General features: G+C 43.4%; 1 protein-coding gene across 1 annotated transcript in view; it reads right to left on the bottom strand.

Annotated features, from left to right (window-relative positions):
- The window catches only part of LOC111156589 (ADAMTS like 1), a 934,723-nt gene that overhangs the window by 58,216 nt on the left and 853,719 nt on the right, over positions 1 to 22,788 (bottom strand). Inside the window, exons 24-25 of the mRNA XM_022517576.1 lie at positions 16,425 to 16,604; positions 12,062 to 12,196 (exon numbers count right to left, since the gene is read on the bottom strand). Of these exons, the coding sequence (XP_022373284.1) occupies positions 12,062 to 12,196; positions 16,425 to 16,604 (315 nt within the window). The remainder of the gene's footprint in view (positions 1 to 12,061; positions 12,197 to 16,424; positions 16,605 to 22,788) is intronic.

Here is a 22,788-nt window from a genome sequence, read left to right as displayed (position 1 = left end):
CCAACTCATGTCTCTTCAAAAAAGGTCAGGATAAATTTCTCTTCTTTCCCTCTCTTATTAAGTAGGCTAGCCCTCTCCTATTTATTATTATTGTTATTATTTTTTTGTGCCATTTCTCTGCATCACTTTTCTTGCCATGTCTGTAATTTCTGATGGGATGGGCCCCCATGGTGGATTAACTTTTACCTAACAGTTGGCCATCAGAACTTGCAGTTCCTGAAACTATCTTTAGAGAAGAAGCGGTGATGATCTTTGTCTTCCAAACAATCAAAAGAAAAAGTGGCTTCCCAACAGGTGTGGCCTTGGGTACTGACTGACCTTTACTGTGTGAATTGCCTCCTAATGGGATGCAGGAAGAGGTCGATCCAATCTGCAGCAGAATAGTCAGGAAGAGCACAGGGTGGGGTGAGGGTGGAAGTATGTGGGACAGATGATAACGTTATAGGAAAAATGAGCTGGAAATGACTCAAGACGCTTTCTAAGTCAAGGTCCTGATAGCTAATCCTGTTTTAAATCACCTGAGAGTGTTTATTTTTTGGAGAGAGAGTGTGGGTATGCACCCATACAAGCAGGGGAGGGGCAGAGAATCTTCAGCAGGCTCCATGTTCAGCATGGAGCCTGATGTGCGGCTCAATCTTAACACCCCGAGATCATGATCTGCACTGAAATCAAGAGTTGGATGTCTAACCGACTGAACCACCCAGGTGCCCCTCATGTGACAATATTCATGCAGCCTCTTTCCTCCCCAGGACCTAAAATCTAGTTGAGAGACATGACATATATGGGAGATAACTTTAATAATACAAACTGTGGTCTGCTCAGTGGTCCTCTCAGCAGTCAAAAGCTAGGGTTGATTACCCATGGCCCGAGCACCAGACCCAGCCTTGTTTCCGTAAATGAAGTGTTACGGGACCACGGCTCCACCCCTCTGTCTCTTATTGTCCATGGCTGTTTTACTGGACAGCTGCAGGCTTGAGTCTTGCAACAGGTACCTTGTGGCCCCCAGTGTGTAAAGTACTTCCTTCCTGTCTGGTCCTTTGTGGAAAAGGTTTGCCCAACCCTGGTCTGGAGCAGATGCCTTAGGAGGTCAGCAAGGCGGGATCCGCTCAGGACGAGGCACTACAAAAAGGCCTCAAAGAATGGCTGGAACTGTGCCTTGAAGACTTCTAGGATTTTGCTAGAAAGCAAGGGGCAAGAGAGGGTCTTCCAGGCAAGGTAGCCTCAAAGCCATGACCATTACTAGGGAAAAGTTTGACTGGAATGGAGTGATTACTTGAGATAGGAATAAGATAGAAGGATGAAAACAGAGGCCAGATCTGAATAGCAAGGAGTCTTGAACGCCAGGCTAAATTTTTTTAAATGATAAAGCCTACCATTTCCCCACACCAGCTTCTAGAGGAGTAGAAAGAGATGTGGAAGTGACTTTTAAAGTCCATTCAAGCTCTGAGATCCAGTTTTTAAAAGTACCCCCAGATATTGTCTTAATGGTCTCTCGGGGAACTTTCCTTTTTTTAAAACTTCTCAGGGGACTCTAGTGCAATTGGGAACCTCTTCCTAGATAAAGGAAACAGCCAGACACGTGCCTGCAGAAGCCCAGCTCAGGGCCAGGTAAAGGTAGCAGGTGCCCAACACATGTGAGTCAAATTAAGTCAGCAATATTGGCTTGTACCAGAGCCAGCCTGATAAACCTCTGTTTTACTAGAGTCAGCTCTATAATATTCAGTTGGCCACATGGTTTCCAATAAAAGAAATCACTTCTGCCTGCTCTTGCCTAATCCTGAAAAAGCCCATGGTGCTCAGTGCGATATTGAGTCTGTTTATAAATTCGGGCATTTATAGTTCTTTCTCTCACTGTTATTTTAACATGACCATTTACAAGGCTTTACACAATTTGCCCTCGGCCTTGTTACATCTCTGATCTTCTCTCTTTCCACACATAACCTCAATGACTCCATTCCTGCCACACTACACTAGCTTCTTTGTTGTTCCTTGAACACACTAGGCATGTCCCTGCCTCAAGGATTCCATACTGGCTCTTCCACTGCCTCCCCTCCCCTCTGCCACCTCTTTTCCCATCCCTTCCCTTCTTCTCTTCCTCTCGACCCATGTGAGGCTCAATAGCTCATGTTCAAGTCTTTGCTCAAAGATAACTTGCGTCATGAGCCCTGTATTTTCAATCTAATTTAAAATTGCATCCTTGTTCCCACACAGGCACTATCCATCCTTCCTGCCCTGCTTTATTTTTTTCCATAGCACTTATCTAATATATTATCCTTTCCATATCTTCTAATATACTATGTCATTTACTTCCTTGTGTTTACTTTCTATTTCTCTTAGTGCAATGAAAGTGGCATGAGAGAAGAGATTTTTGTTTTGTTCTCTCTTGCATCCCCCATGCCTCTGACAGTGCTCAGAACATAGAATTTCCTCATTAAGTAAGCATCTGTTCCACTGGTGCTTGGAGTGCTTTTACTCATCACTTAAGACTGAGTTTGAACATTGTTCTCTGAAGCCAGTTCTGATTTTTTCTTCGCCAAAGAAAGGGGTCCTCTCTCGTGTTTCCTTTGGCTTTTTTCTGTAACTCTTTAGAGCTATTTCTCTCACATGACTGACTTTTCTCTCTCTCCTACTGCTTCTGAGCTCCTCCAATGCTGGGGGAGGTCATGGGATGCTGAATCTAATGGAGACTGGACAGGTGTGTTAAGGAAATGAGCCAGGATTTAACAACAGAAGCTTCGACTATCCTTTAACACTTGCTACAGTTGTACACCTAGGCCCTTCTCCATTTTATTCCAACATGTTGACTTGAGTCTGAAATGTGTCACGAGCACATAGCAGGTACATGAGCTTTCCAGAGAATTGTATGGACTACCATTGTCCTCTGACGTTAACCTATTTCCCAAGTTCTTTCAGTGTTACATCCTACATATCCCTGAATTTCTGCTCTCTCTCACCTGAATGAGTTCAGGTGGTTCTCTCTCACCTGAAATACTTCCTAAGTGGTGGGCTCTATCTAGTCTCTTCCCTGGAAGAGTAGCCAGAACTGGCTTTTAAGTACACAAATCAGATGATGTCTCTCTCCTGCTTTTAAAGTATTCAGAGATTTCCCATTGCAATTAGTGCAAAGTACAAAAGTCTTACCAGGGTTCAGAGTGCCAGCAACTTGCTCCTGCTTCTCTGTCTTCATTCTAGGCTGTTCTCCCTTTAGTTACTGCTTGGACGCTTCCTTAAATGCTCTAGCTTTCTTGCTTCAGAACCTCTGCTGGCTCCTCTGCCTTGGTACGCTCTGGATCTCCTCTGTCTGGGATGCTCACTCTTCACTTGGATCACTTCTGGCCTCTCTTCTAATCTCAGCTCAAATATCTCCTCTTCAAGAAATCTTGCCTGAAGCTCAGACCAAGGGAGCTGTCCAGCCACATGCCCCCAGAGCACTGGTACTTACTCTTTTGATCAGTCTTCTTACTTGAATAACTCTCCCCACCAGACCTGAAGCATCCATGGGAATTCAAACCAAACAAGAGAAGGCACCTTACTCTGCTTGTTACTGTATCTTCAGATCTAGGTCAGTGCCTAATGCATAGTAAATGCTCAGTAAATTTTTTTGGAATGAATGCATGAAAGCTAGGCTTGTCTATCATATTTATGGTGTATCCCCAGCCCTAGCATATGGTCTGGGACATAGTAGGCACTCAACAAATATTTATTCAATGAGCAAACTTACCTGTCTTTGAGGGACTGCCTCCTTAGGCCCTTCACCAAGGCTTTCAACTTTGAACATTAATATTTATTCAACTGTTTTCTGAAATATCCTCCTACTTTGTGGGGTTTACATGAGAACAATGACTATCAACTGCACCTTAGACTCCAGACCTGGGTCCCAAACATTCCAGCCACAGCTCCCTCATCAGTGTGGTATGATTAGTAGGAACTGCATCTAAGCCAGCTGTGCCTTGCAATTCTCAGCACTTCAAATGAATGGAGAAGAAAACATGCAGGCCGCCGGTCTCCAGTGGTCAGAAGGAAAACACCACCACCTGGTTGGGTGGGTGGGCCTTGGACACACTGCCTGGATTCTCCAGGACTGGAAGGGCTCTGAGAAGTGGAAATGCTGCCATGCAGGGCCCTGGGGAGCCTGCTGATGCTGCTGAGAGGGTGCTGTGTGTGTTGGCTATGACCCTTGAGCCCCTGGCTGGGGAGAGGGGCCAGGCACAATGACTTCTTTCATGGAAAAACTTTACTCTGCAAACCCCAGGTTTGGATGCCTGAATCTCTCTCCTTTTGGTAATTCACAAGGGGCAGGAAAAGGTTTGTTCTGTTTGGCTCTCTGTGGGACTTGCATGGCATGAGGTTCTAGTAGAGAATTCAGGAGTCCCTCTGCCTGGGGGATCACAGCCTGCTTGCTCATGAAGGAGAGTTTGGGACTAAATATAGGGGTGGGCGGCCAAACCCTATGGATATATTCTGTGAGACATCCTAACAGGTTCTGGACCTAAATAAGATAGATTGAGAAAAGAGACTGAACTGCTTTTCTTAAGCCACATATAATCATGTGTTTTCTTATTGGAAGCACCCAAGGTCATCTAATTTTGACAAAAATCTAGGGCCTCTCTTTCCTGACCTTCCTGAGAAAGATTCTACTACTATAAGGTAGGTTTGCTGGCTTGCTTTTTTTCTTTCAGGCTTTTACTTCAGGAGAAAGCCTAACCTAGCGACAGGATAAAGGACAGAGTGGTACAGTACAGAGAGTATGGTCCACCTAGGAAACAGGAGATGGGTGATTACCATCATAGACCTTGGTATTCTTCCTACATAATGAGGTGGATGGACTAGATCAGTGATTGGCAAACCTTTTCTGTAAAGGAATAGAAAGGAACTACTTTAGGTTTCTGGGTTGTATGGTTTTTGTCACAAGTATTTGACTCCTCCATTATGATATGAAAGAAGTAATAGACAATACATAGGTAAATAAATGGGTATGGCGCATGCCAATAAAACTTTATTTACAAAAACAAGCAGTGACCTAGATTTGGCCCAGGGATTATAGTTTGCCAACTATAAATGTAGATATCAGCTTAGTCTAGGCAAATATTTAAAACATACACATCATATATATGTGTGGGTACACACACACACACACACACACACACACACACACACATGCAGACATATATCTTGCACATATCTGTATGCTTATTTTTGACCAAAATGGAGTAAGGGACAGAATTTACCTTCCTGCTTAAAATAATAAAAAATGAACAGAATGTAAGAGGCAGTGGTTTTCAAGACACTGGACATTAGGCAATGAAGGAAAATGATCCCTGAGAAATGGGGGGAAAAATGTTTCCCCAGCTCAGTGCCTTCACAGAGTTTTCAAGCTGTAACACAGGGAAACCCAGGTAGAACCCAGGGGACTTGTGAGTTTAGGAGAGGGAGCTGAAAGCACAGGGAGATCAAGGTGGCTCAAGTTCACAGAATGGAGTATCCAAAAAGAGAGAACTGCAGAGACGGAATGAATAAATGAATTTCTGAAATCTGAAGAAGATCCCCCTTGAGGATTCAGTAGAAGGTACATCAGTGCATGCACGTGAAGAGGCAGGAAAAAAGAAAAGAATTCGAGGTAGCAGTTTCTGGTGCTCACACAGGGTACAGAATAGCACCTGTTCCTATCAGCCAGGCTGGAAAACCTCATGATTCATAAGGTGTTGGGCCAAATGTGGTATTGGTGTAAAGAGGCTATATATGTGTGTAGTGTTGGTGTAAAGAGATAAATATATCACTGAAACAGAATGGTCTGGAAATATACCCACACATACAATGACAACTGATTTTCCATAAAGGTGCTAAGGCAATTCAGTGGAGAAAGAATAATCTTTTCAACAAATGGTAGTGGAACAAGTTGGGTAACATATGTATAAGAATGAACTTCAATATATACCTTACACCTTAGGTAAAAACAAACTCAGAATAAATGACAGACCTAATTGTAAAACCTAAATCCAAATAATATGGATATAAAGCTTCTGGAAGAAAATATGGGAGAAGATCTTTGGTACCTTGGAATAGGCAAAATTTCCTAGATACAATAGGAAAAAACCCTTTCTAAAAGAAAAAAAAAAATGAATAGGTTGAACTTCATCAAAATTAAAACATTCTGCTTTTTGAGAGACACTAAAAGAGTAAAAAGACAGCCATTGACTGGGACAAAATATTTGGAAATGTATATATCTGATAAAAAAATTGCATTTAAAGTATATAGAGAACTTTCAGAACTCAGTAAGTAAACCAACAACCTAATTAAAAAAAAAAACCAAACAAACAGGAAAAAACTGAATAAAGACTTCACCCAGGAAGAAATCAGGAAGGCATATAGCACACAAAAAGATGCTTAACATTAACAACTACCAGGAAAATACAAAGTAAAATCACAACAAGAAACCACTGCAGACCTGGAAGAATGTCTAAAATTCAAAAGACTGACTATAGTAAGTGCTCCCGAAGACACGAAGAAACCAGAACTGTCAGACACGGGCGGGGGAATGTAGAGTAGTCCAACTACTTTGGAAAAAAGTCTGGAAAACTGGAAAAACAAACACCTACTATGTGATCCAGCCATTTCACTTTTAGGTATTTAATTAAGAGAAATGAAAGCATGTGTCCATACAAAAGCGAGTAGATGAATACCTATAGCAACTTCATTTGTAACAACCAGAAATTAGAAATGACCATTCTGTCCCTCAACATGTGGGTGATGAAACAAATGGCAGTCTATCTGTACAGTGGAATACTAGTTGACAAATCATGTACTGCTGATGTGTGTTACAATACAGATGAATGCCAGAATAATTATCTTGAGTGAAAGAAGCCATTCTCCCCAAGGTATGAGTTCTTTTATAAAACATTCTAGAAATCTAATCTAATCTATCTGTATTGAGAGCAGATCAGTTGTTGGGGGGTGGTGGTTGGACATGGGGTGGGGCAAGGGTGTGAAGGCATGCTTTTATAAAAGGGCATGAGGTAACTTTTGGGGATGATGACTATGTTCATTATGTTGACTGTAGTGATGTTTCACAGGTGTATCCATGTATCAGAACATCAAATTTTAGACTTTAAATATACAATGCCAATTATCTGTCAATAAAGCTATTAAAAACTTTTATGTAAAACATATATAAATATGTAATTTATCTTACAAATCATTAAAATAAGATAAATAACTATCACTAAATGAACAAAGGACCTGACAACTCACAAATGAATGCAAATGACTAATAAATATTAAAAATCTTAAAAATCACAAAGAAATAAAAATTTAAAATGATATAATTTTCATACTGTATTTTATACTGTTGTATAGTCACCAATTAAAATGGTAACTCTAAAAACTCTTGGTCATACCTACTGTCGATAAAATTTTAGGGAAGTGAGAATTCTTAAATAGTGCTGTGCACATATAAAGAAGTAGAACTTTTTTGGAGGACCATTTGAAAATGGTACAAACTAAAAGATACAAAACTTTTGACACAATAATTCCACTTCTAGAAATTTATCCTAAGAGAGATATACACAAAAATTTTAGGAATAAGAATATTCATCTCATCTATCTACTATATATATATATATTTTAAGATTTTATTTATTAATTTGACAGATGGAGATTACAAGTAGGCAGAGAGGCAAGCAGAGAGAGAGGGGGAAGCAGACTCCCTGCTAAGCAGAGAGCCCGATGCGGGGCTCGATCCCAGGACCCTGAGATCATGACCTGAGCTGAAGGCAGATCATGACCCACTGAGCCACCCAGGCGCCCCTCATCTATATTTTTATACTAGCAAAAGATTGCAAAGAATCCAAAAGTTCAACATGAGAGAGTTGGTTGAATTTATGATACCTCCCACCAATGCAGCCACCAGAATAAAATATGGAAGAATCAGGGCACCTGAGTGGCTTAGTGGGTTAAAGCCTATGCCTTCGGCTCAGGTCATGATCTCAGGGTCCTGGGATGGAGTCCCGCCTCAGGCTCTTTGCTCAGCTGGGAGCCTGCTTCCCATCTCTCTCTCTCTGCCTGCTTCTCTGCCTACTTGTGATCTGTCAAATAAATAAATAAAATCCTAAAAAAAAAGCCATATATCAGAGCTAACTCTTCTCTATTACAACTCAAGCCTTGAGATTCCCAGTAGGTGATTCTAGTCCAAAAATGACTATTTTAGTTGACAGACATTCTGGCATTGATTTCACTTTAAGCCACTGCCGAAACTTTCAAGAAGGAATGTTGATTGAGCGACACATGCATAGGCCCATGTGGGTCTCACTTTCCATGACTGTAAATGAAGACTTGGGACCAGTGAGTCCCGTGTTGCTCTCATACTCTTTGCTGTATGACACAGATGTGGAAAATTGCCAGTGGAGGCTTGGCCATGCAGAGTGGATCCAGCCTAACTAGATCCATTGTCCTAGGCAAGATGGGTACTAATTTTCTTTGTCCTTATTTAACAGCTATCCTTTCTGCTGGGAGGCCTGAGCTGTGCCAACTACTGTGGAGGGCAAGGCCCATGTCCCCCCTTTAGTGGTCTTGGTCCAGGTCTCCAGGCTCCAATTTTACAGTAGCAGCATCTCGGGCCTCCCCATACACCTACACCTTTTTGCCGCCTTCTGTTCAATTTTTTTTTTTTGGGGGGGTAACTAAGACTCAAAATTAATATTTCTCACAGTATCATTTATAGGGCATTAGCATTTATATTATACAAAAAATAACTTTTATTGGTGTTTTTATTATGAGAGCAATATAACTCCATTGTAGAACAATTAAAAATATGAGCAAAAAAAAAAAAAAGCGAAAATTATCTGTAATTGCCTAGCCTAGATAAAACCGGTACCAATATCATTTTCCTAGTCATTAATATGCACATTATATGCATCTTTTGTCTAAAACAAAATCATACTCCATATACTGCTCACAACTTTTTTCATTAACTGGTACATAACAGTTATGTTTCCGTGTCTCTAAATATTCTTCCACAGATTTTTTAAAAAAAGATTTTATTTATTAATTTGACAGACAGAGATCACAAGTAGGCAGAAAGGCAGGCAGAGAGAGGGAGATGGGTAAGCAGGCTCCCTGCTGAGCAGAGAGCCTGATGCAGGGCTCGATCCCAGGACCCTGGGATTATGACCTGAGCCGAAGACAGAGGTTTTAACCCACTGAGCCACCCAGGTGCCCCAGCTCTGATATATGGCTTTTAAAAAAAACCCAATTTTCCTTCTTTCCTTCTTCCCATGAAAACATAAGAATTAAGGTCCATGACTTATTATCCCTATGCCACAGAACCACAAAGTTCTCTGAATCTGTTGCAGCCAACGTATCTCATCAATGTGAGAAATACATACACAGGAATGTCACTGTTTACTGGCAACAACAGGGTTGGCAAATGGCTTTCATCCTATGTGTCAACTGCCACCATGCTTGGTGGCAATGTTACAATGAAATCCAAGGCAGTGCCTGGGCTGGATGAAAAAGAACGACATGATTGAGTGAAGATGTGTTGGTTGTGGAAAGGGCAATTAACAGTATCTTTGCCATATACCCATCTTGACCTAGAACATTTGTTACGTTCAAAACAGGGTTTCTTCCTTAAATTGCTCCTGCTATTGATTACTCTTGCAGAATACCAGATTCTTTCAAATATTACTTTTAGCACATCGTTCTCCTACTTAAAAACCCTCTAAATATCTGTCCCACATAGTCAATCTATTTCCTTAGTCTAATCATCAAGGTCCTCCACATTTTGACACTGTTTCCCATTCTAGGCCTGCAGCAACCCTACACAGACTTGCCTCCCTGACCTAAGTTTGTACCTGGAACAGGCGCTCTGGTCTCAAAGGGCCACCAGCAAGAGCCAGGGATGGGAACCAGTGCAAATAAGAGGAACTAGACTAACAGATCAGGATGAGTTGATAGCTGGGGAGGCTCAAGGTGGAGAAGGTGTATTAGAATTCTCGGGGTGAGGGTCAAAGCCAAAGCTGAGTGGACAAGCTCTGGCTGAGGCTTTTTCCTTTAAATGGTCTAGTTTCTATCCCGGTTAAGCTGCCCATCATCACTTTCAAAGTAGTGGTATTTTATAGCTCTTTCTTTACTGATACTGGATATACATTCTACACCTTATTATTGCCAGCCTAATAGTATCTTCTTCACCCTCAATGCCTGTTTCCTTTCCTTGCCTCTTTGAATCCCACCCATCCTTCTGTGCTCAGCTCCAAAGCATCAGCTAGGCCCTGGTCAATTTCAAATGACGAACTTCCCAGAGTCTTGATACTTGACATCATTTCTTAATTCATCTCCGCAATTCCATGTAGATCCCTCTGACTTCTCCAGTGCTGGCGAGGCATCAACATTTCCTGCTAGAGTTGCCCCAGCAGTTACATTCAGGGACTTTATGGTAACTGACTTGCTGTCCCATTCAAATGGAACAGTCTGGATGTGGACTAGGGTATTACAGTGTCTTTCAATGGTTATATTTAAATACTGGTCTAAGGTAACAAAGCACTATGAACTAGCGATGGAACGCACCAGGATAAAGCACAATAAATTCTTATTGCTCATGGCTATAATGAGACAAAATATCATTCCAGAATAAAGAAGAAAGAAAGTAAAACTATCATGGAAAAATATGAGCAGGTTCATTTCTCCAGCATGCCGAACGGCATCTGAGTGACCTAAGAGTTATTGAACTTGAAACCAAACAATTGCTGCACCCTCTGCTTATGACTGGGCTACGATGAATAGTTGTGACTATTTCTCACAGTGATGAGTCTAAGATTAAAAAAAGGTTTACAATGCTCACATTTAATTTGGAATACATTTACCATTTATAAGCCAAAAGAAAGCAGTAAGAAACATCCATGAATTCTGATTAATACGATGTGGAAAAACTCAATGCCAAGCTTGTATAAGTTATGAGAAACAGAAGAGGGCTACTTGTCATTATATGTGTTCTTATTTTTAGGATCAGATCAGAAACAGCAATTATAAGCTTTTCCCACATGCTCATATACTATGAGCAGTCTTTGTTATTTAGATCATAATGAAAACTGAAGGTAATCTTTCTGTTTATAATCCTATACCAGTCCCTGTGGCCATGTTGATAAGGTGTACTTATCAGTATGACTAGGCACACTTTGGTCTCCTACTCCTTGCTAGGTGATAGGGAGGAGAGAAGAGGAACTTTCCACTTTGAGCCAAAGGAATAATTTTAGTTACCATTACCAACATTTGGGGCCTCAAAGAGTTAGCATGAGGATTTCCCCCATTTTGTAGACCTGTCCTCCCTGCCCCCGGGCTTTGAAGGCATATAATTCTTCTCTTCCACCTTGACCTTCTCCAGAAGTCAAGACAGGAGTACAGAGGTTCCTGCGGCATCTCCATGATTCTCGAGTGGAGGGCCCAGGACATTGATGGTCCCCTTCACCTCCTCTCCTACCAGAGAGCACCAACCACGTGGGCAATAACTTGGTGAAGGTTCCCATTGACGGATGCCAGGGAAGCTTTACTCAGCAAAGTTATTTAAACACTTGCTGGAGGAGTCCATCTGGGTTGGTTTCAGGCCCTATCTATATAGAAGGCTAACCTAAATAGAATTATCTAGATTTTTCTTCTTGAAAGCTGATTAAAACTCTAGTTGAGTTAGGACAAGGTCATGGGCACATACTGATGTATGGTTGGCAAGGGAATGGAGATATAGGAGCCATTTTTACTGCTCTGCTCTTTACTTACTGTTCAGTGAGTCAATCTGACTGAGAGGATCTGGACTGTGGCATTGGCCCAAGACGATTCAGAAAGGAGCCATGTTGGAATCTAGACAAGCTTTAGAGTCCAGACTAAGATCTACACTCACCTCACATGGAAAGTCAGCCAAGTTTCCACTGGTGAGTCTGGATTCTGTAGGCAATTTAGTGATTTCCTGTTGGCCACCCCCTCCTGCTGCCTCCATCCCACCTGCAAGCAGTCACCCATCCATAAATCCTGTCCAGCCCTGGATTTCAGCCTAATGTTCCAGAGATTTGGACTCACCAACGAGAGCAGAATTCCCAGGATCCAGGACCAGCTGTGCTCCCAGAGGAGATGTCAGCACTGAAGGAAGGTTCGGTCCAGTGGCTGAAAGCAAGGCCCTGAGGTCTTCTAACTGCGTTGGGACTTGGGGAGGATCTGTGGGAAGGCAAATGGGGAGTCAGGCAGGTTAAAGCATGGAGGCTATATTAAGGAGGGAAGGAAAGATGGGCATGCATGGGCATGCATGTAAGGCAGGCATTATGGCTACCTTTCAGCATCATTTTTTCCCCCACAGAGAAGGTGTGTCTATCAATATTTGATGCCCAAAACCATAAGGTCAGTAATAAGAATCAGGCATGTTGATTTTAGGAGTTCTTTACTGAATACCACTTTGTACCACAGTACCACTGGGTCTCTATAAATGTGTAGGCAAATTAAACCATATTATAAAAATACTCTTAAAAAGCTAACACTTCTTCAGCATTTATTATATGCCAAGTCCTGTGTTAGTTTTCACTCCTTCCTTCACTTAACTCTTATTCCTGTAGAGTGCTTTGTTATTGTCCCCCCAGATATGGATACATCACAACAGGAATTTTTTATTTAAGTGAGAGAGCTCGCATGTGCACATGCAAGGTGCGGGGAGGGGCAGCGAAAGAGGGAGGGAGAGAATCTTAAGCAGACTCTACATCCAGCATGGAGCCTGACACAGAGCTCAATCTCACGACCCTGAGATCATGACCTGAGCTGAAATCGAGTCAGATGCTTAGCTGACTTTACCATCCAGGTGCCCCAGGAATTTCTTATTTAAAAGAAGTCTATGAGTGACACTTTCCATGAAGAAAAAGATTTCTTTATGAAGTTGATAAAATGAATTTGCTTTGTGGTCTGGATTTTTATGCCCAGGTAGGACCAGATAAGCAGGACAGGGATGATTTGTTCTTCAAAATCTTAGAAGGAGTTAGGAGTGAAGTCATCAGAGGTCTAGTTAACTGGAGCCCAAAGTGACAAAAATGGGAATTATAGTGGCTTATCATTTCCACGGGACAAATAAAGAGGCAAGGACCTAATGAAGCTTCTGGTGGTGAGAGGACTCAAGATTCTCTGAGACAAGAAGCAGAATCCCGTTTCCCTGCTTCCTACATCTCCCAAGGCAGACTCCCATTTTTTTTCTGTAGAGCTCTTATTGGAGTCTGAAGAGGAGCAGAAGTATTTCTCTTGTAACTGATGGTCATATTTCATCAGTGTCCAGTGAGAGCCTATTATGGGCCTGTCACTTTGTCAGTTGTTAAGGGGGTGGCAAGTAAGTCGTGATGGCTTCAGAGTCTGCTTCAGAAATATGCCTTCTGTCTACTCTGCCTTGACTGCAAAAGACCACTGCATACAGAAAACAATGATGAGCTTCAAATTTTGATATATATTTATGTATATTTTATATAAATTATTAAAATATTACATTATATATGTGTTATATATAATTTTAAAATATTCCTCATATGGTATAGATGAAAACATCATGTTTGGGATCGGGAATGCTCCGTTTGAGCTGGGGCTCTGTCATTCCCTAACTTGGGCAAGTCACTTAATTCCCTTGAGCCTTAGTTTCCTTGTTTATAAAATGGGGAGGAAACTCATCATTTCCTAGATTTCTTTCTACTCTGAATTACCATGATTTTAGGACCTGATTGTAGCAGTTTACTCCAACCTAGAGTCTCTTCTTCCTGTCTTTTTAAACTTAAATAATTAACTTTTACAATTTCAATTCCAGTTTGTTACTATACAGTGTCTCCCTGGTTTCAGGAACAGAAGCCAGTGATGCTTCACCTCCACACAAGACCCAGTGGTCATCCCAACAAGTGCCTTCCTTAATGCCCATCACTCATTTTTTAATATTCCCTTGAGAATATTCAAATTGAATACTGAATATTCCCTCAAGAATATTAAACTCAAGGGGTACTTGGGTAGTGCAGTCATTTCCATGTTGGCTCTTGGTTTTCATTCAGGTCGAGGTCTTGGGGTCGTGGGATCTAGCCCCATGTTGGACTCCCTGTTCAGTGGGGAGTCTGCTTGAGTTTCTCTCCCTCCCTCTGCCCTTCCTGCTTGTGTTCTCTCTCTCTCTCTCAAATATATACATAAATCTTAAAAAAAAAAAAAGAGAATATTAAACTCAAGAAACCCTTGCTGATTTCCTAAAAGCCAAGAAGGGAGGTTATGTCCCATCTTCAAAACCATCAGCTATTCTTGGGCCAAATGTCAGCCCCTCCTAATGCCCTTAGAGATTTTATCATATCGTTCTTCTTTGGTGCATGTCCATTTGATCTTCCAAGGGAAACCATAAATTCTCCAAGGGCAGAGGTCACTTCTTAAATTTATCCCAATGCTTGAGATGGAACTTAGAGGCAATACATCATGAATATTCATCCAATGGCCACAGCGATAAATAAGTGGAAAGTCTCATTACATATCAAGTCTCCATGCTATGAGTTAGGTCACAGAGCTTGGTGTGAAAGCTCAGTTTTATACATGAAGTCCCTTGTTTAATAATTAAACCAAATTTTTGGCTGCTTAAAATTAAAATAAAAGAGAGACATTACTTCTATGTCCACAAAGTACCTATACAACTAAAAATACGTGAATTAATAAACCAAGGCTTCTGATCAGGAAAAGCCCTCAACCTAAGAGTCTAAACAGTGATTTTTTTTTCTCATCATATTTGATTAAAATGGGAAGACGTCCTGCTTGTCCAGCTCTGTGTTCACAGTCACGCCAGTTTTCAGTCACAATCCTGCCAGAGCTGGCAGGCAGAACGTGCAGCCTTCATTGGCAAAGCCATGGTCACAACCACGCAGATGACAAGCCAGGCTTATTCGGGAGGAAAAGCCCACAGGAAGCCCCGTAACTCAGTGTGGGGCAACAGTGCCTGGGCCCTGGGCTCCAGACTCGCATGAAAACCGACACAGAACAGATGACATCCTTCACCAAGGGGTTTTCTGTGGCTTTCTAAGATGACTAGTGGTTTATGCAGCCACTGGTGAGATGAAAACCTTCCAGGGCCCCTCTGAAACCTGAGTGGGCAGGGGCTAGAGACCCTAGGCTTTCGTCTATCAGCAACTGGGGCTATGGAAATACAATATAAAGGTTAATTATTTTTCCCCAAGGAGGTCTATAATGTATGAATGTGTGTGTATGTATGGCGTGTGAGTCTTTGTATTTCTCACAGTTCCTTCTTTTTTCCCTTAGAATGAGAGCTTTCTCTTAGTGAGAAAACTAGCACGAGGGCTCTAATTATCGGTTTAAAAAAAAAAAGTGGCAAGACAAAAACAAGCCTTTTTACTGCATCCCACCAAGTTCCAGACTCTGGGGAAGATAACCCGAGGGTCCCTAGTCCATGGGATAAAAGTAACCCAGTTATTGCTCCCAACATGGCTGAGTCCAGCACTGGGCAACAGGGAATATTAGATAGTGTCCCAGGGGCCGTTATTTCTAATACCTATGTTATGTGAAAAATTGTGTTCTTATGGGTTCTTATACTTGGGGGTACTGTAGTCTGGATACCTGTGTCCCTTCAAATTCATAGGTGAAGTCCTAACCCCCAAGGTGATGGTATTAGGTGACAGGGCCTTTAGGAGGTGAAGCAGATCCCTCAAGATTGCCATTAGTGCTCTTATACACGAGACCACGGAGAGCTGGCTTGTCGCTTCTGCCATGGACAGACACAGCAAGAAGCCAGTGGTCTGTAACCCAGAGAAGGGGGTTCAGCAGAACCCGACTGCGCTAACCTCCTGATCCTGGATTTCCAGCCTCTAGAAGACATAATGTCTTCTAGACATATGTCTTATGTAAGACATAAACTTCTGTTGTTATGAGCTATCCAGTTTGTGGTGTTTTGTTTTAGCAGCCTGAATGGACTGGGCAGGGGAGTATCTGTGTGGACTTGAGGTGGGCTGGACTATGAACTTTCTGAAATTCTATGAAAAATGTTATATGTGTGAATTTTTCTGGAGGGGGTCATCAATAGTTTTCATCTGATGCTCAAAGAAGTCCTTAACGCAGAAGAAATTAACAATAACTTCTTTACTTCTTCAGCATTGGTAGCCGCCTCCCCCTACATGGACAGTCCCCGTCGTGCATCCACATGAAGGCTAGCATCTAAGGCTTAGTAGGGCTAAGTGAGTTGCCCAAGATAACAAAGGATCACACACAGTGAATAAGCAGTAGAACCAGTGTTAAAAATGATGTCTGCCTGGCCCCTGGGTCTGTGTTCTTTTTACTGGAAGGCCCTAAGGTGGGAGGAGGGGAAGGCATATTGCTTTTATGTACTTAGTTGCATCAGGGATAAAGGGAGAGTGAGGGTGGGCTGGACGGTCAGCCTCAGGGTGTTTACCTAGGATCAGCAGCTGCGTGTTCTCAGTCAGCTCTCCATGGACATTGGCTGCCCTGCAGGAGTAAAGACCCTGATCCAAGGGGGACACGTCTGTGAGCAGCAAGGAGCCCTCGTGCCCATGGGGAGGGGAGCCCAGTCTGCTTTTGTTCCTGAACCAAGTGACTTCAGCTTCAGGCACACCTAGAAAGAAAAGAAAAATAAATGCATCAGCGGAACACACTCAGGTGACCCTGGAGGCAGTTACCACCGCTTGGCGGACCCTCCCAGGGGCTACTCAGCAGGAAGCATCTGCCTGGGCGTCTTCTACCAACCTCTGGCCAAACCAAATAATGCTTGTAACCTCTCCATGGTCTCAAGAGCTTTGGTCATTTAAAGCTCACACTGATGAGGCAGGAAGAAAGAGGCCAGTTAACAGAACAGCAAGTGGGCAGCTGCTAAAGGGCACTTGCCAAGATGAAGGAAAGTACCCAAACTCTGTGCGGAAACCAGGGATGGACATAAGCCCCAAATCTATATGGTGGTGAAGATGAATGATTGACAAGCACATGAAACAAACATTGAGTGAGAAGAGCTGGACAGAAAGAGTACACATTGGATGATCTCATTTCTGTAAGTGACGGACAAAATCCAGTAACATCAACACAGGCTGTTAGCACTCGGGCTGGTGGCTTTAGTGAGAGGGAGGGACAAACAGGGGGGTGTGGAGACTAACTGGGCATGGTCGCTGGTTATTCTCTGGTTCCTGACCCGAGAGCTGGTTTGGTAGGACTTTTGTGATATGTCCCCTTTTCTGTACAGATATTACACTTCAATAAAAAGTTAAAAGCTATAAAATCTTAGTATTTTGTCTAGTATGAACCAGACAAATGAAAGCTGCTGGAACCTGACCAGAACTGACACTATACATGGAAAACACGCTTGTAGTTTTTGGAGCCTATGTATTTTCTTAGAATAAGAGAACACAGAGCTGTGGCCATAGCACCCCAGAGAAAGAGACAAAAGAAAGAGACAAAAACAAAGTACTCTGCTCTTTTATCAGTCCAAGTTTAACGTCTGTGAGAGAGAGCTGGGGAGGGTGCGAATGAGTTAGGACGGAGTACCTGTCTTTGGAAGTTGGGCTCTGTCCTCTAGGGGCATCATTGACTGAATGTGTTTCTCTGCAAATTCATAAGATGAAGTCCTCTCCCCCTCCAATGTGATAGTATTTGGAGGTGGGGCCTTTGGAGGCAATTAGGATTATGTGACGTCATGGGGTTGGGGTTGTCATGATGGGATTAGTGCCCCTATGAGAAGAGACTGGAGGGGCGCCTGGGTGGCTCAGTGGGTTAAAGCCTCTGCCTTTGGCTCGGGTCATGATTCCAGCATCCTGGGATTGAACCCTGTATCAGGTTCTCTGCTCAGCCGGGAGCCTGCTTCCCTTCCTCTCTCTCTGCCTGCCTCTCTGCCTACTTGTGATCTCTGTCTGTCAAATAAATAAATAAAATCTTAAAAAAAAAAAAAAAAAGAAGAAGAGACTGGAGAGCTAGCCCTCTCTCTCTCCATCATGTCAAGACACGGTAAGATGGCGGTCTACAATCCAGAAAAGAGCTCTCAACAGACCTGTAGGAGCTGGCACCTTGAGCTTGGACTTCTCCGCCTCCAGGACTAGGAGAAATACATTTTGGACATTTAAGCCACCTTGTCTATGGACATTTTGTAATAGCAGCCCAAGGTGGCAACTTCAATTCTTTAGGACGTTTTCCTGTGGTTGCCATGCTGGCAAGCAGGCCCCAGCCCAGGACGAGACTTCTGAGACAGTCTGTGTGGGAGGCTCCGCAGGAGGCTGAGCTTGGAGTGAACCCAGAGGCAGAAAATCTGGGGCATCAATTCACAGGTCTCTGGGGAGCAGAAGGCTCCATTCCTCTCACCCTCGGCCTGTTGGCTCCGCTCGAGTTTACTCACAGCTCTTGGGTGTGTATCTAGGGTATGTCAATAATGTCAAATCTGGTCAATGGGGGTCAAAGTCAGGAAGAGTCAAAGGGCTTAACCTTTAGTTCTGAGCTTCTCTGAGTTGTGGCTACATGCTGCATTTGGGGCAAGGACAGTGTTGCCTTAAAGGGGCAGCTTACTGGTGAGGACACAGACATCTTCAAGCGACTGCCTGTGTATCTGTTACTTGTCCTTGAATCTGCTGAACAGAATTTACCAGCGGTCTACTCTGTACCCCTGGCTCAGTGGCAGCCCCAATTATGGGTCCCTGGGGACTTCCTGCTCCTGAGCTCCCAGTAGGAGGAAGTAGGGTAGAGTCAGGAAGGTGGTCTCACACTCCCTCACTGATGATGAACGGCCTTGTGGGAATTCACGGGTATCCTGGCTGCTCTGCTGCCTCAGCTGGGCCTGGAGCAGGGGCCCAAGATGCTGGTCAAAGTACCTGGCTAGTCTGCAGGGCCTTCCTCCCTATTATGAGGAAGAGAGGAGGGATTCTCTGGTTTTCTCTTTTACTCCGATTAACAATAATTTGATGAGAAACCCTATGGATCACCAAACTGGCTGGAAGGAGGAGGGCTGCTGAAATGGGATGAAGACTCGGAGACTGCATGCCTGTCACGTCGGGGAGAGGCAGGTCCCATGATGCCCAACGCTCGACTGCACAAGGACCAGGGTGGCCCAGCCCCTGAATACACCTGGACAGATGGGGCAGGTAAGAGGCAGAAAAGCTGAGTTTTCATTGCAGCACCACTAGGGAGAGCAAGAGCATCGTGATGCCTAGTCATGCCAGCTTAGGCTCTGGACCCTGAGCTTAGTTTTTAGGTTAAAAGAAAAAAATCCACAGCATTCAGGAGAAAGCCTCTGAAAGGTAAGCTGAAGAAAGCATTCCCTGCCATTTCTCTCCTGAAAGCACAAGAAGAACTGAGGTCCTAAAGATCATTTTCTGCAAGTATTTCCCTTGTTGGCATGTTCTTTTGAAGAGTGCTGTGGGCAGCAAGCACACAGTCCCCGCTAGGACCTAAGAATGTTCTAGAGCCAGGCAGCTGGACTAAATGGGCCCTCGGTTCCACTAAGTGAAGGGGAGCAGGAACAGTGCCTCCACCACTGAGCTGATGGGACAGTGTGTGTGTCTCCAGCACCAACATTCTTGAGGATTTCGGCAACATGGACAACCCCGCAGCAAGACTTGCTGCTGCTCCCAGTGCCTCCTTCTCTGGAAGGGCCCGTGCTCCTGCAGGACAGCCAGAGGGAGAGACACGAAGGAGAAGAGAGGAAATTGGGTAGGGAGAGGTGAGAAACAAGAGGCAGAGGGAGAGAACCCAGGCCCCAAGAGAGACCTGGAGCCATTTCTCACTTCCCCAGGAAGTGGGTCTGACCATCTTTAATTCCCTTAATCACTCTGCCTCCTGCCCCTCATGAAATCGGGGTGTTTGCCAGCGTGCAACAGGGTGCTTACCACAAGGACCGAATTCTCTAGGTGAGGGGAGGGCGGCTCATGGGAGAAATGGAAATGTTCAGGATAGCAAAGGGTGGACGGGGGTTACCTCCAGTCCCTGTAGAGCTAAAACCACAGAAGTGACGCCCATGCCAAAGGGAGAGAAATTATGTAGTACGCATTCTTTGATATATTTATTAGCAAATCTCTGTCAGGCTCGTTCCAGTATGGCCTGCATTAAGAATTTGCTGATGGTCGAGTTGTGTCTGGTGTCCCATGTTGGGGCTTCCTGCATAGGACTGGGGGCCTCAGGCAGAGGACGACACTGAAAAGATACTTTAGAATCTTTTCAGTCTCTTTCATGACTGACTCTGACATCTTCCAAACAGAAGAAAGGAAGAGGAGGCCTCAGAGAGTTCTTTTTTCCCTCAAGAGATGATAATGAGCCTTTAGAGAATGTCACCAGCCCTTGTTTAAGCCAGAGTCCCTTGAAAAGGTACCAGAGACACACGCCCAATACCGACATTCAGAATAGCTGGACATAGGGAGGGCACAACGGTCAGGGACTATGCAAGATATCCTGAGCATGTGAGAGGAGAAAGAACACTTGGTGAACATTTGCTATAAGCCAAGATATTTTATAAAGATAATCACATTTGTCAAAGAGATGAAAAAAAAAAAACTGCCTGAAGTGATGTTAGTTTGGATCCCTGATTGATTACACAGGGCAGAGCCTCTGTCTCTCCCTACTCCTCCCCCCATAGCCAGTCAGTGGCAGGGCGGAGATTCACACTCAGCCATTTGATGTCACAGATCCCAGCCTACCATGTTTACCACACCGCATGCCCTGTACCTGACTGCCTCTTCAGAGAACATCAGAAATGCTACACTATTGTTTCTGAACTGTCAAATCCTTGCTTTCTACTCTGAGAATGAACCTTTTTGCTGTAGCTATAATACCAAGATTATTGTGAGGAGGGGTTTCTAGAACCCATGTGTGCTTTGTTAGCGCTCTTCTTGTCCAGAAGCTGGTCAGGTTGTGGGAGATTTTTTTTCCCCCTCCTAGGCTGTTGTGATGTGACCACACCTTTTACCAAAAGAAATGTCTAAAAAATGACAGAAAAGATACTCCACCACAGAATGCAGTCCCATGCTATGGTGTTGACAAGTTACTTGGATAAGCTCCATGCTCTGGCCTCCCAGCTATGATCGGTCTAAAACAGGGGAGGAAAAAGAAAAAAACGCTGCTTTGCCTTTTTCCCTTTGCTGGCCTATCTTATCAGCAACACAATGCTCTCCCTGTTGCTTGAAAGAATCAATAAATGAGTCTAGTCACAACGGGTTAGATGATTATAAGGATTAGAAACTTTCGTCTCCACAGAGCCTCCGGGGAGGGTGATACTAGAATATTCTTTTTTTAATCCGGAGAGGATATTTTTGCTGACCAGACCACTTGTTGCATTTGGAAGGCTGCTGGCACCACACAAGCCTGTCAGCATCCTGAGCTGCCTGACAGGATGCATTCCAGCAGCTTCTTCCATGGCGTGATGCGAGAAAAGGAAAGGTAGCAGTAACTAAAATGTTAGCTGCAGCAGTTATTCTGAAGAATCATGGAAGTCTGGAGAGGAGGTGTCTAGCATGTCACATTTCTCCATACGGACTGAGGCAGACATTGATAGGGGTTCACAAAACCCGTTTCCTTCTTTTTCCTGCATGCCCATCCTGCCCCCACTGCTCAATATCCCTTATGGTGGGGAGAGGCCAGGTGACAAGAGGGACCATGAGAAGTGGTAACAGATGTTTCTTCCAGGTGTGGCCCTTCAAAGCCTTCCCAACCATCCTCCATGCTTTGTTCTTCCCCTCTTCTGGTTGACAAGTTAGAGATAATCCCTGAGGAGACCCTAGGGGGCATGTGTTTAAAATAATAGAGCCACAAGCATTCTGTGACCCTGACCGTGTGGGGCAGTCAGCTCTTTGGACTCCTGGGTAAGCAACAATAAACTTCTATTTTGTTTGCTCCATGATATATTTGGGGGGGTCTACTTATTAGCATAGTCTAGCCTACCCGAATAAATATACTGCCTGCCACTGATTCCTCAAGTATTTATTTCTGCATCACCAGTCCTAAGAATTTTATCTCCTAAGTCTCTTGAAATCTTCTTTTGTTCTTAGGACAAAATCCCAAATTGTACCATAATTTATAAAGCATGTAAGAGCTAGCCCCTATATGCTCTTCCCCCCACCTCCAGAAATAGGTCATGCTACTTTCTTCTCTGTTGTCTATACTACAGTCACCGCAGCCATATTCTACTCCTTTAGAGGCAGCCTGCTCTTTCTACCTCAGGCCCTTTGCACATGCTGGTCCCAGTGGTTGAAACACTCCCTTCTCCTCCAAATTTTTATCTCCTATAAGGTCTTCTCAACTCTTCTCAAGCAGAGGAAAAAGTGTGGGAGTGATACACTGGATTGGATGATTTTTCAGAAAGAATGCTCACCATACTCACTGCTTAATATTTGTTATGTTTAAGGGTTGGGAACAATTTGTGAGGTGGCATCTTACAAGTTGAAAGCATGTTTGTACAAGAAGTTATTTCATGAGAAACTGCTAACAACTCAAATATAGGAGGACATGAGTTACACTACATAAGTTATGTAATATTCTTAATATGGAGTATAAAATAGCCATTAAAATTACCCCATAAGAGAGCCATAGAAGCACTTGTATTAGTAAAGTAAAAGTCACTCCTACTGCTCTTAACCATTATAACACTCAGTATTTTGACTGGAGACGCAGCTCGAGGATGATGTCTTTGTCCAGCAAATTCACAGACCAACTGTGTAATCAAAAGCAGGCTCTTGCCCACCACTTCGAATACATACCTTATTTAACAGAAGGCACAATGACAAAGATACACAGATTTATTTTAGTCAACCATGATTAACACAAATGGTTCTCTGCAT

Source organism: Enhydra lutris, unplaced genomic scaffold, assembly GCF_002288905.1.
Source record: "Enhydra lutris kenyoni isolate GAN:26980312 unplaced genomic scaffold, ASM228890v2 scaffoldscaffold47, whole genome shotgun sequence".
Taxonomy (NCBI): Eukaryota; Metazoa; Chordata; class Mammalia; order Carnivora; family Mustelidae; genus Enhydra; species Enhydra lutris.
This window is presented reverse-complemented; position numbering and strand designations above follow the sequence as displayed.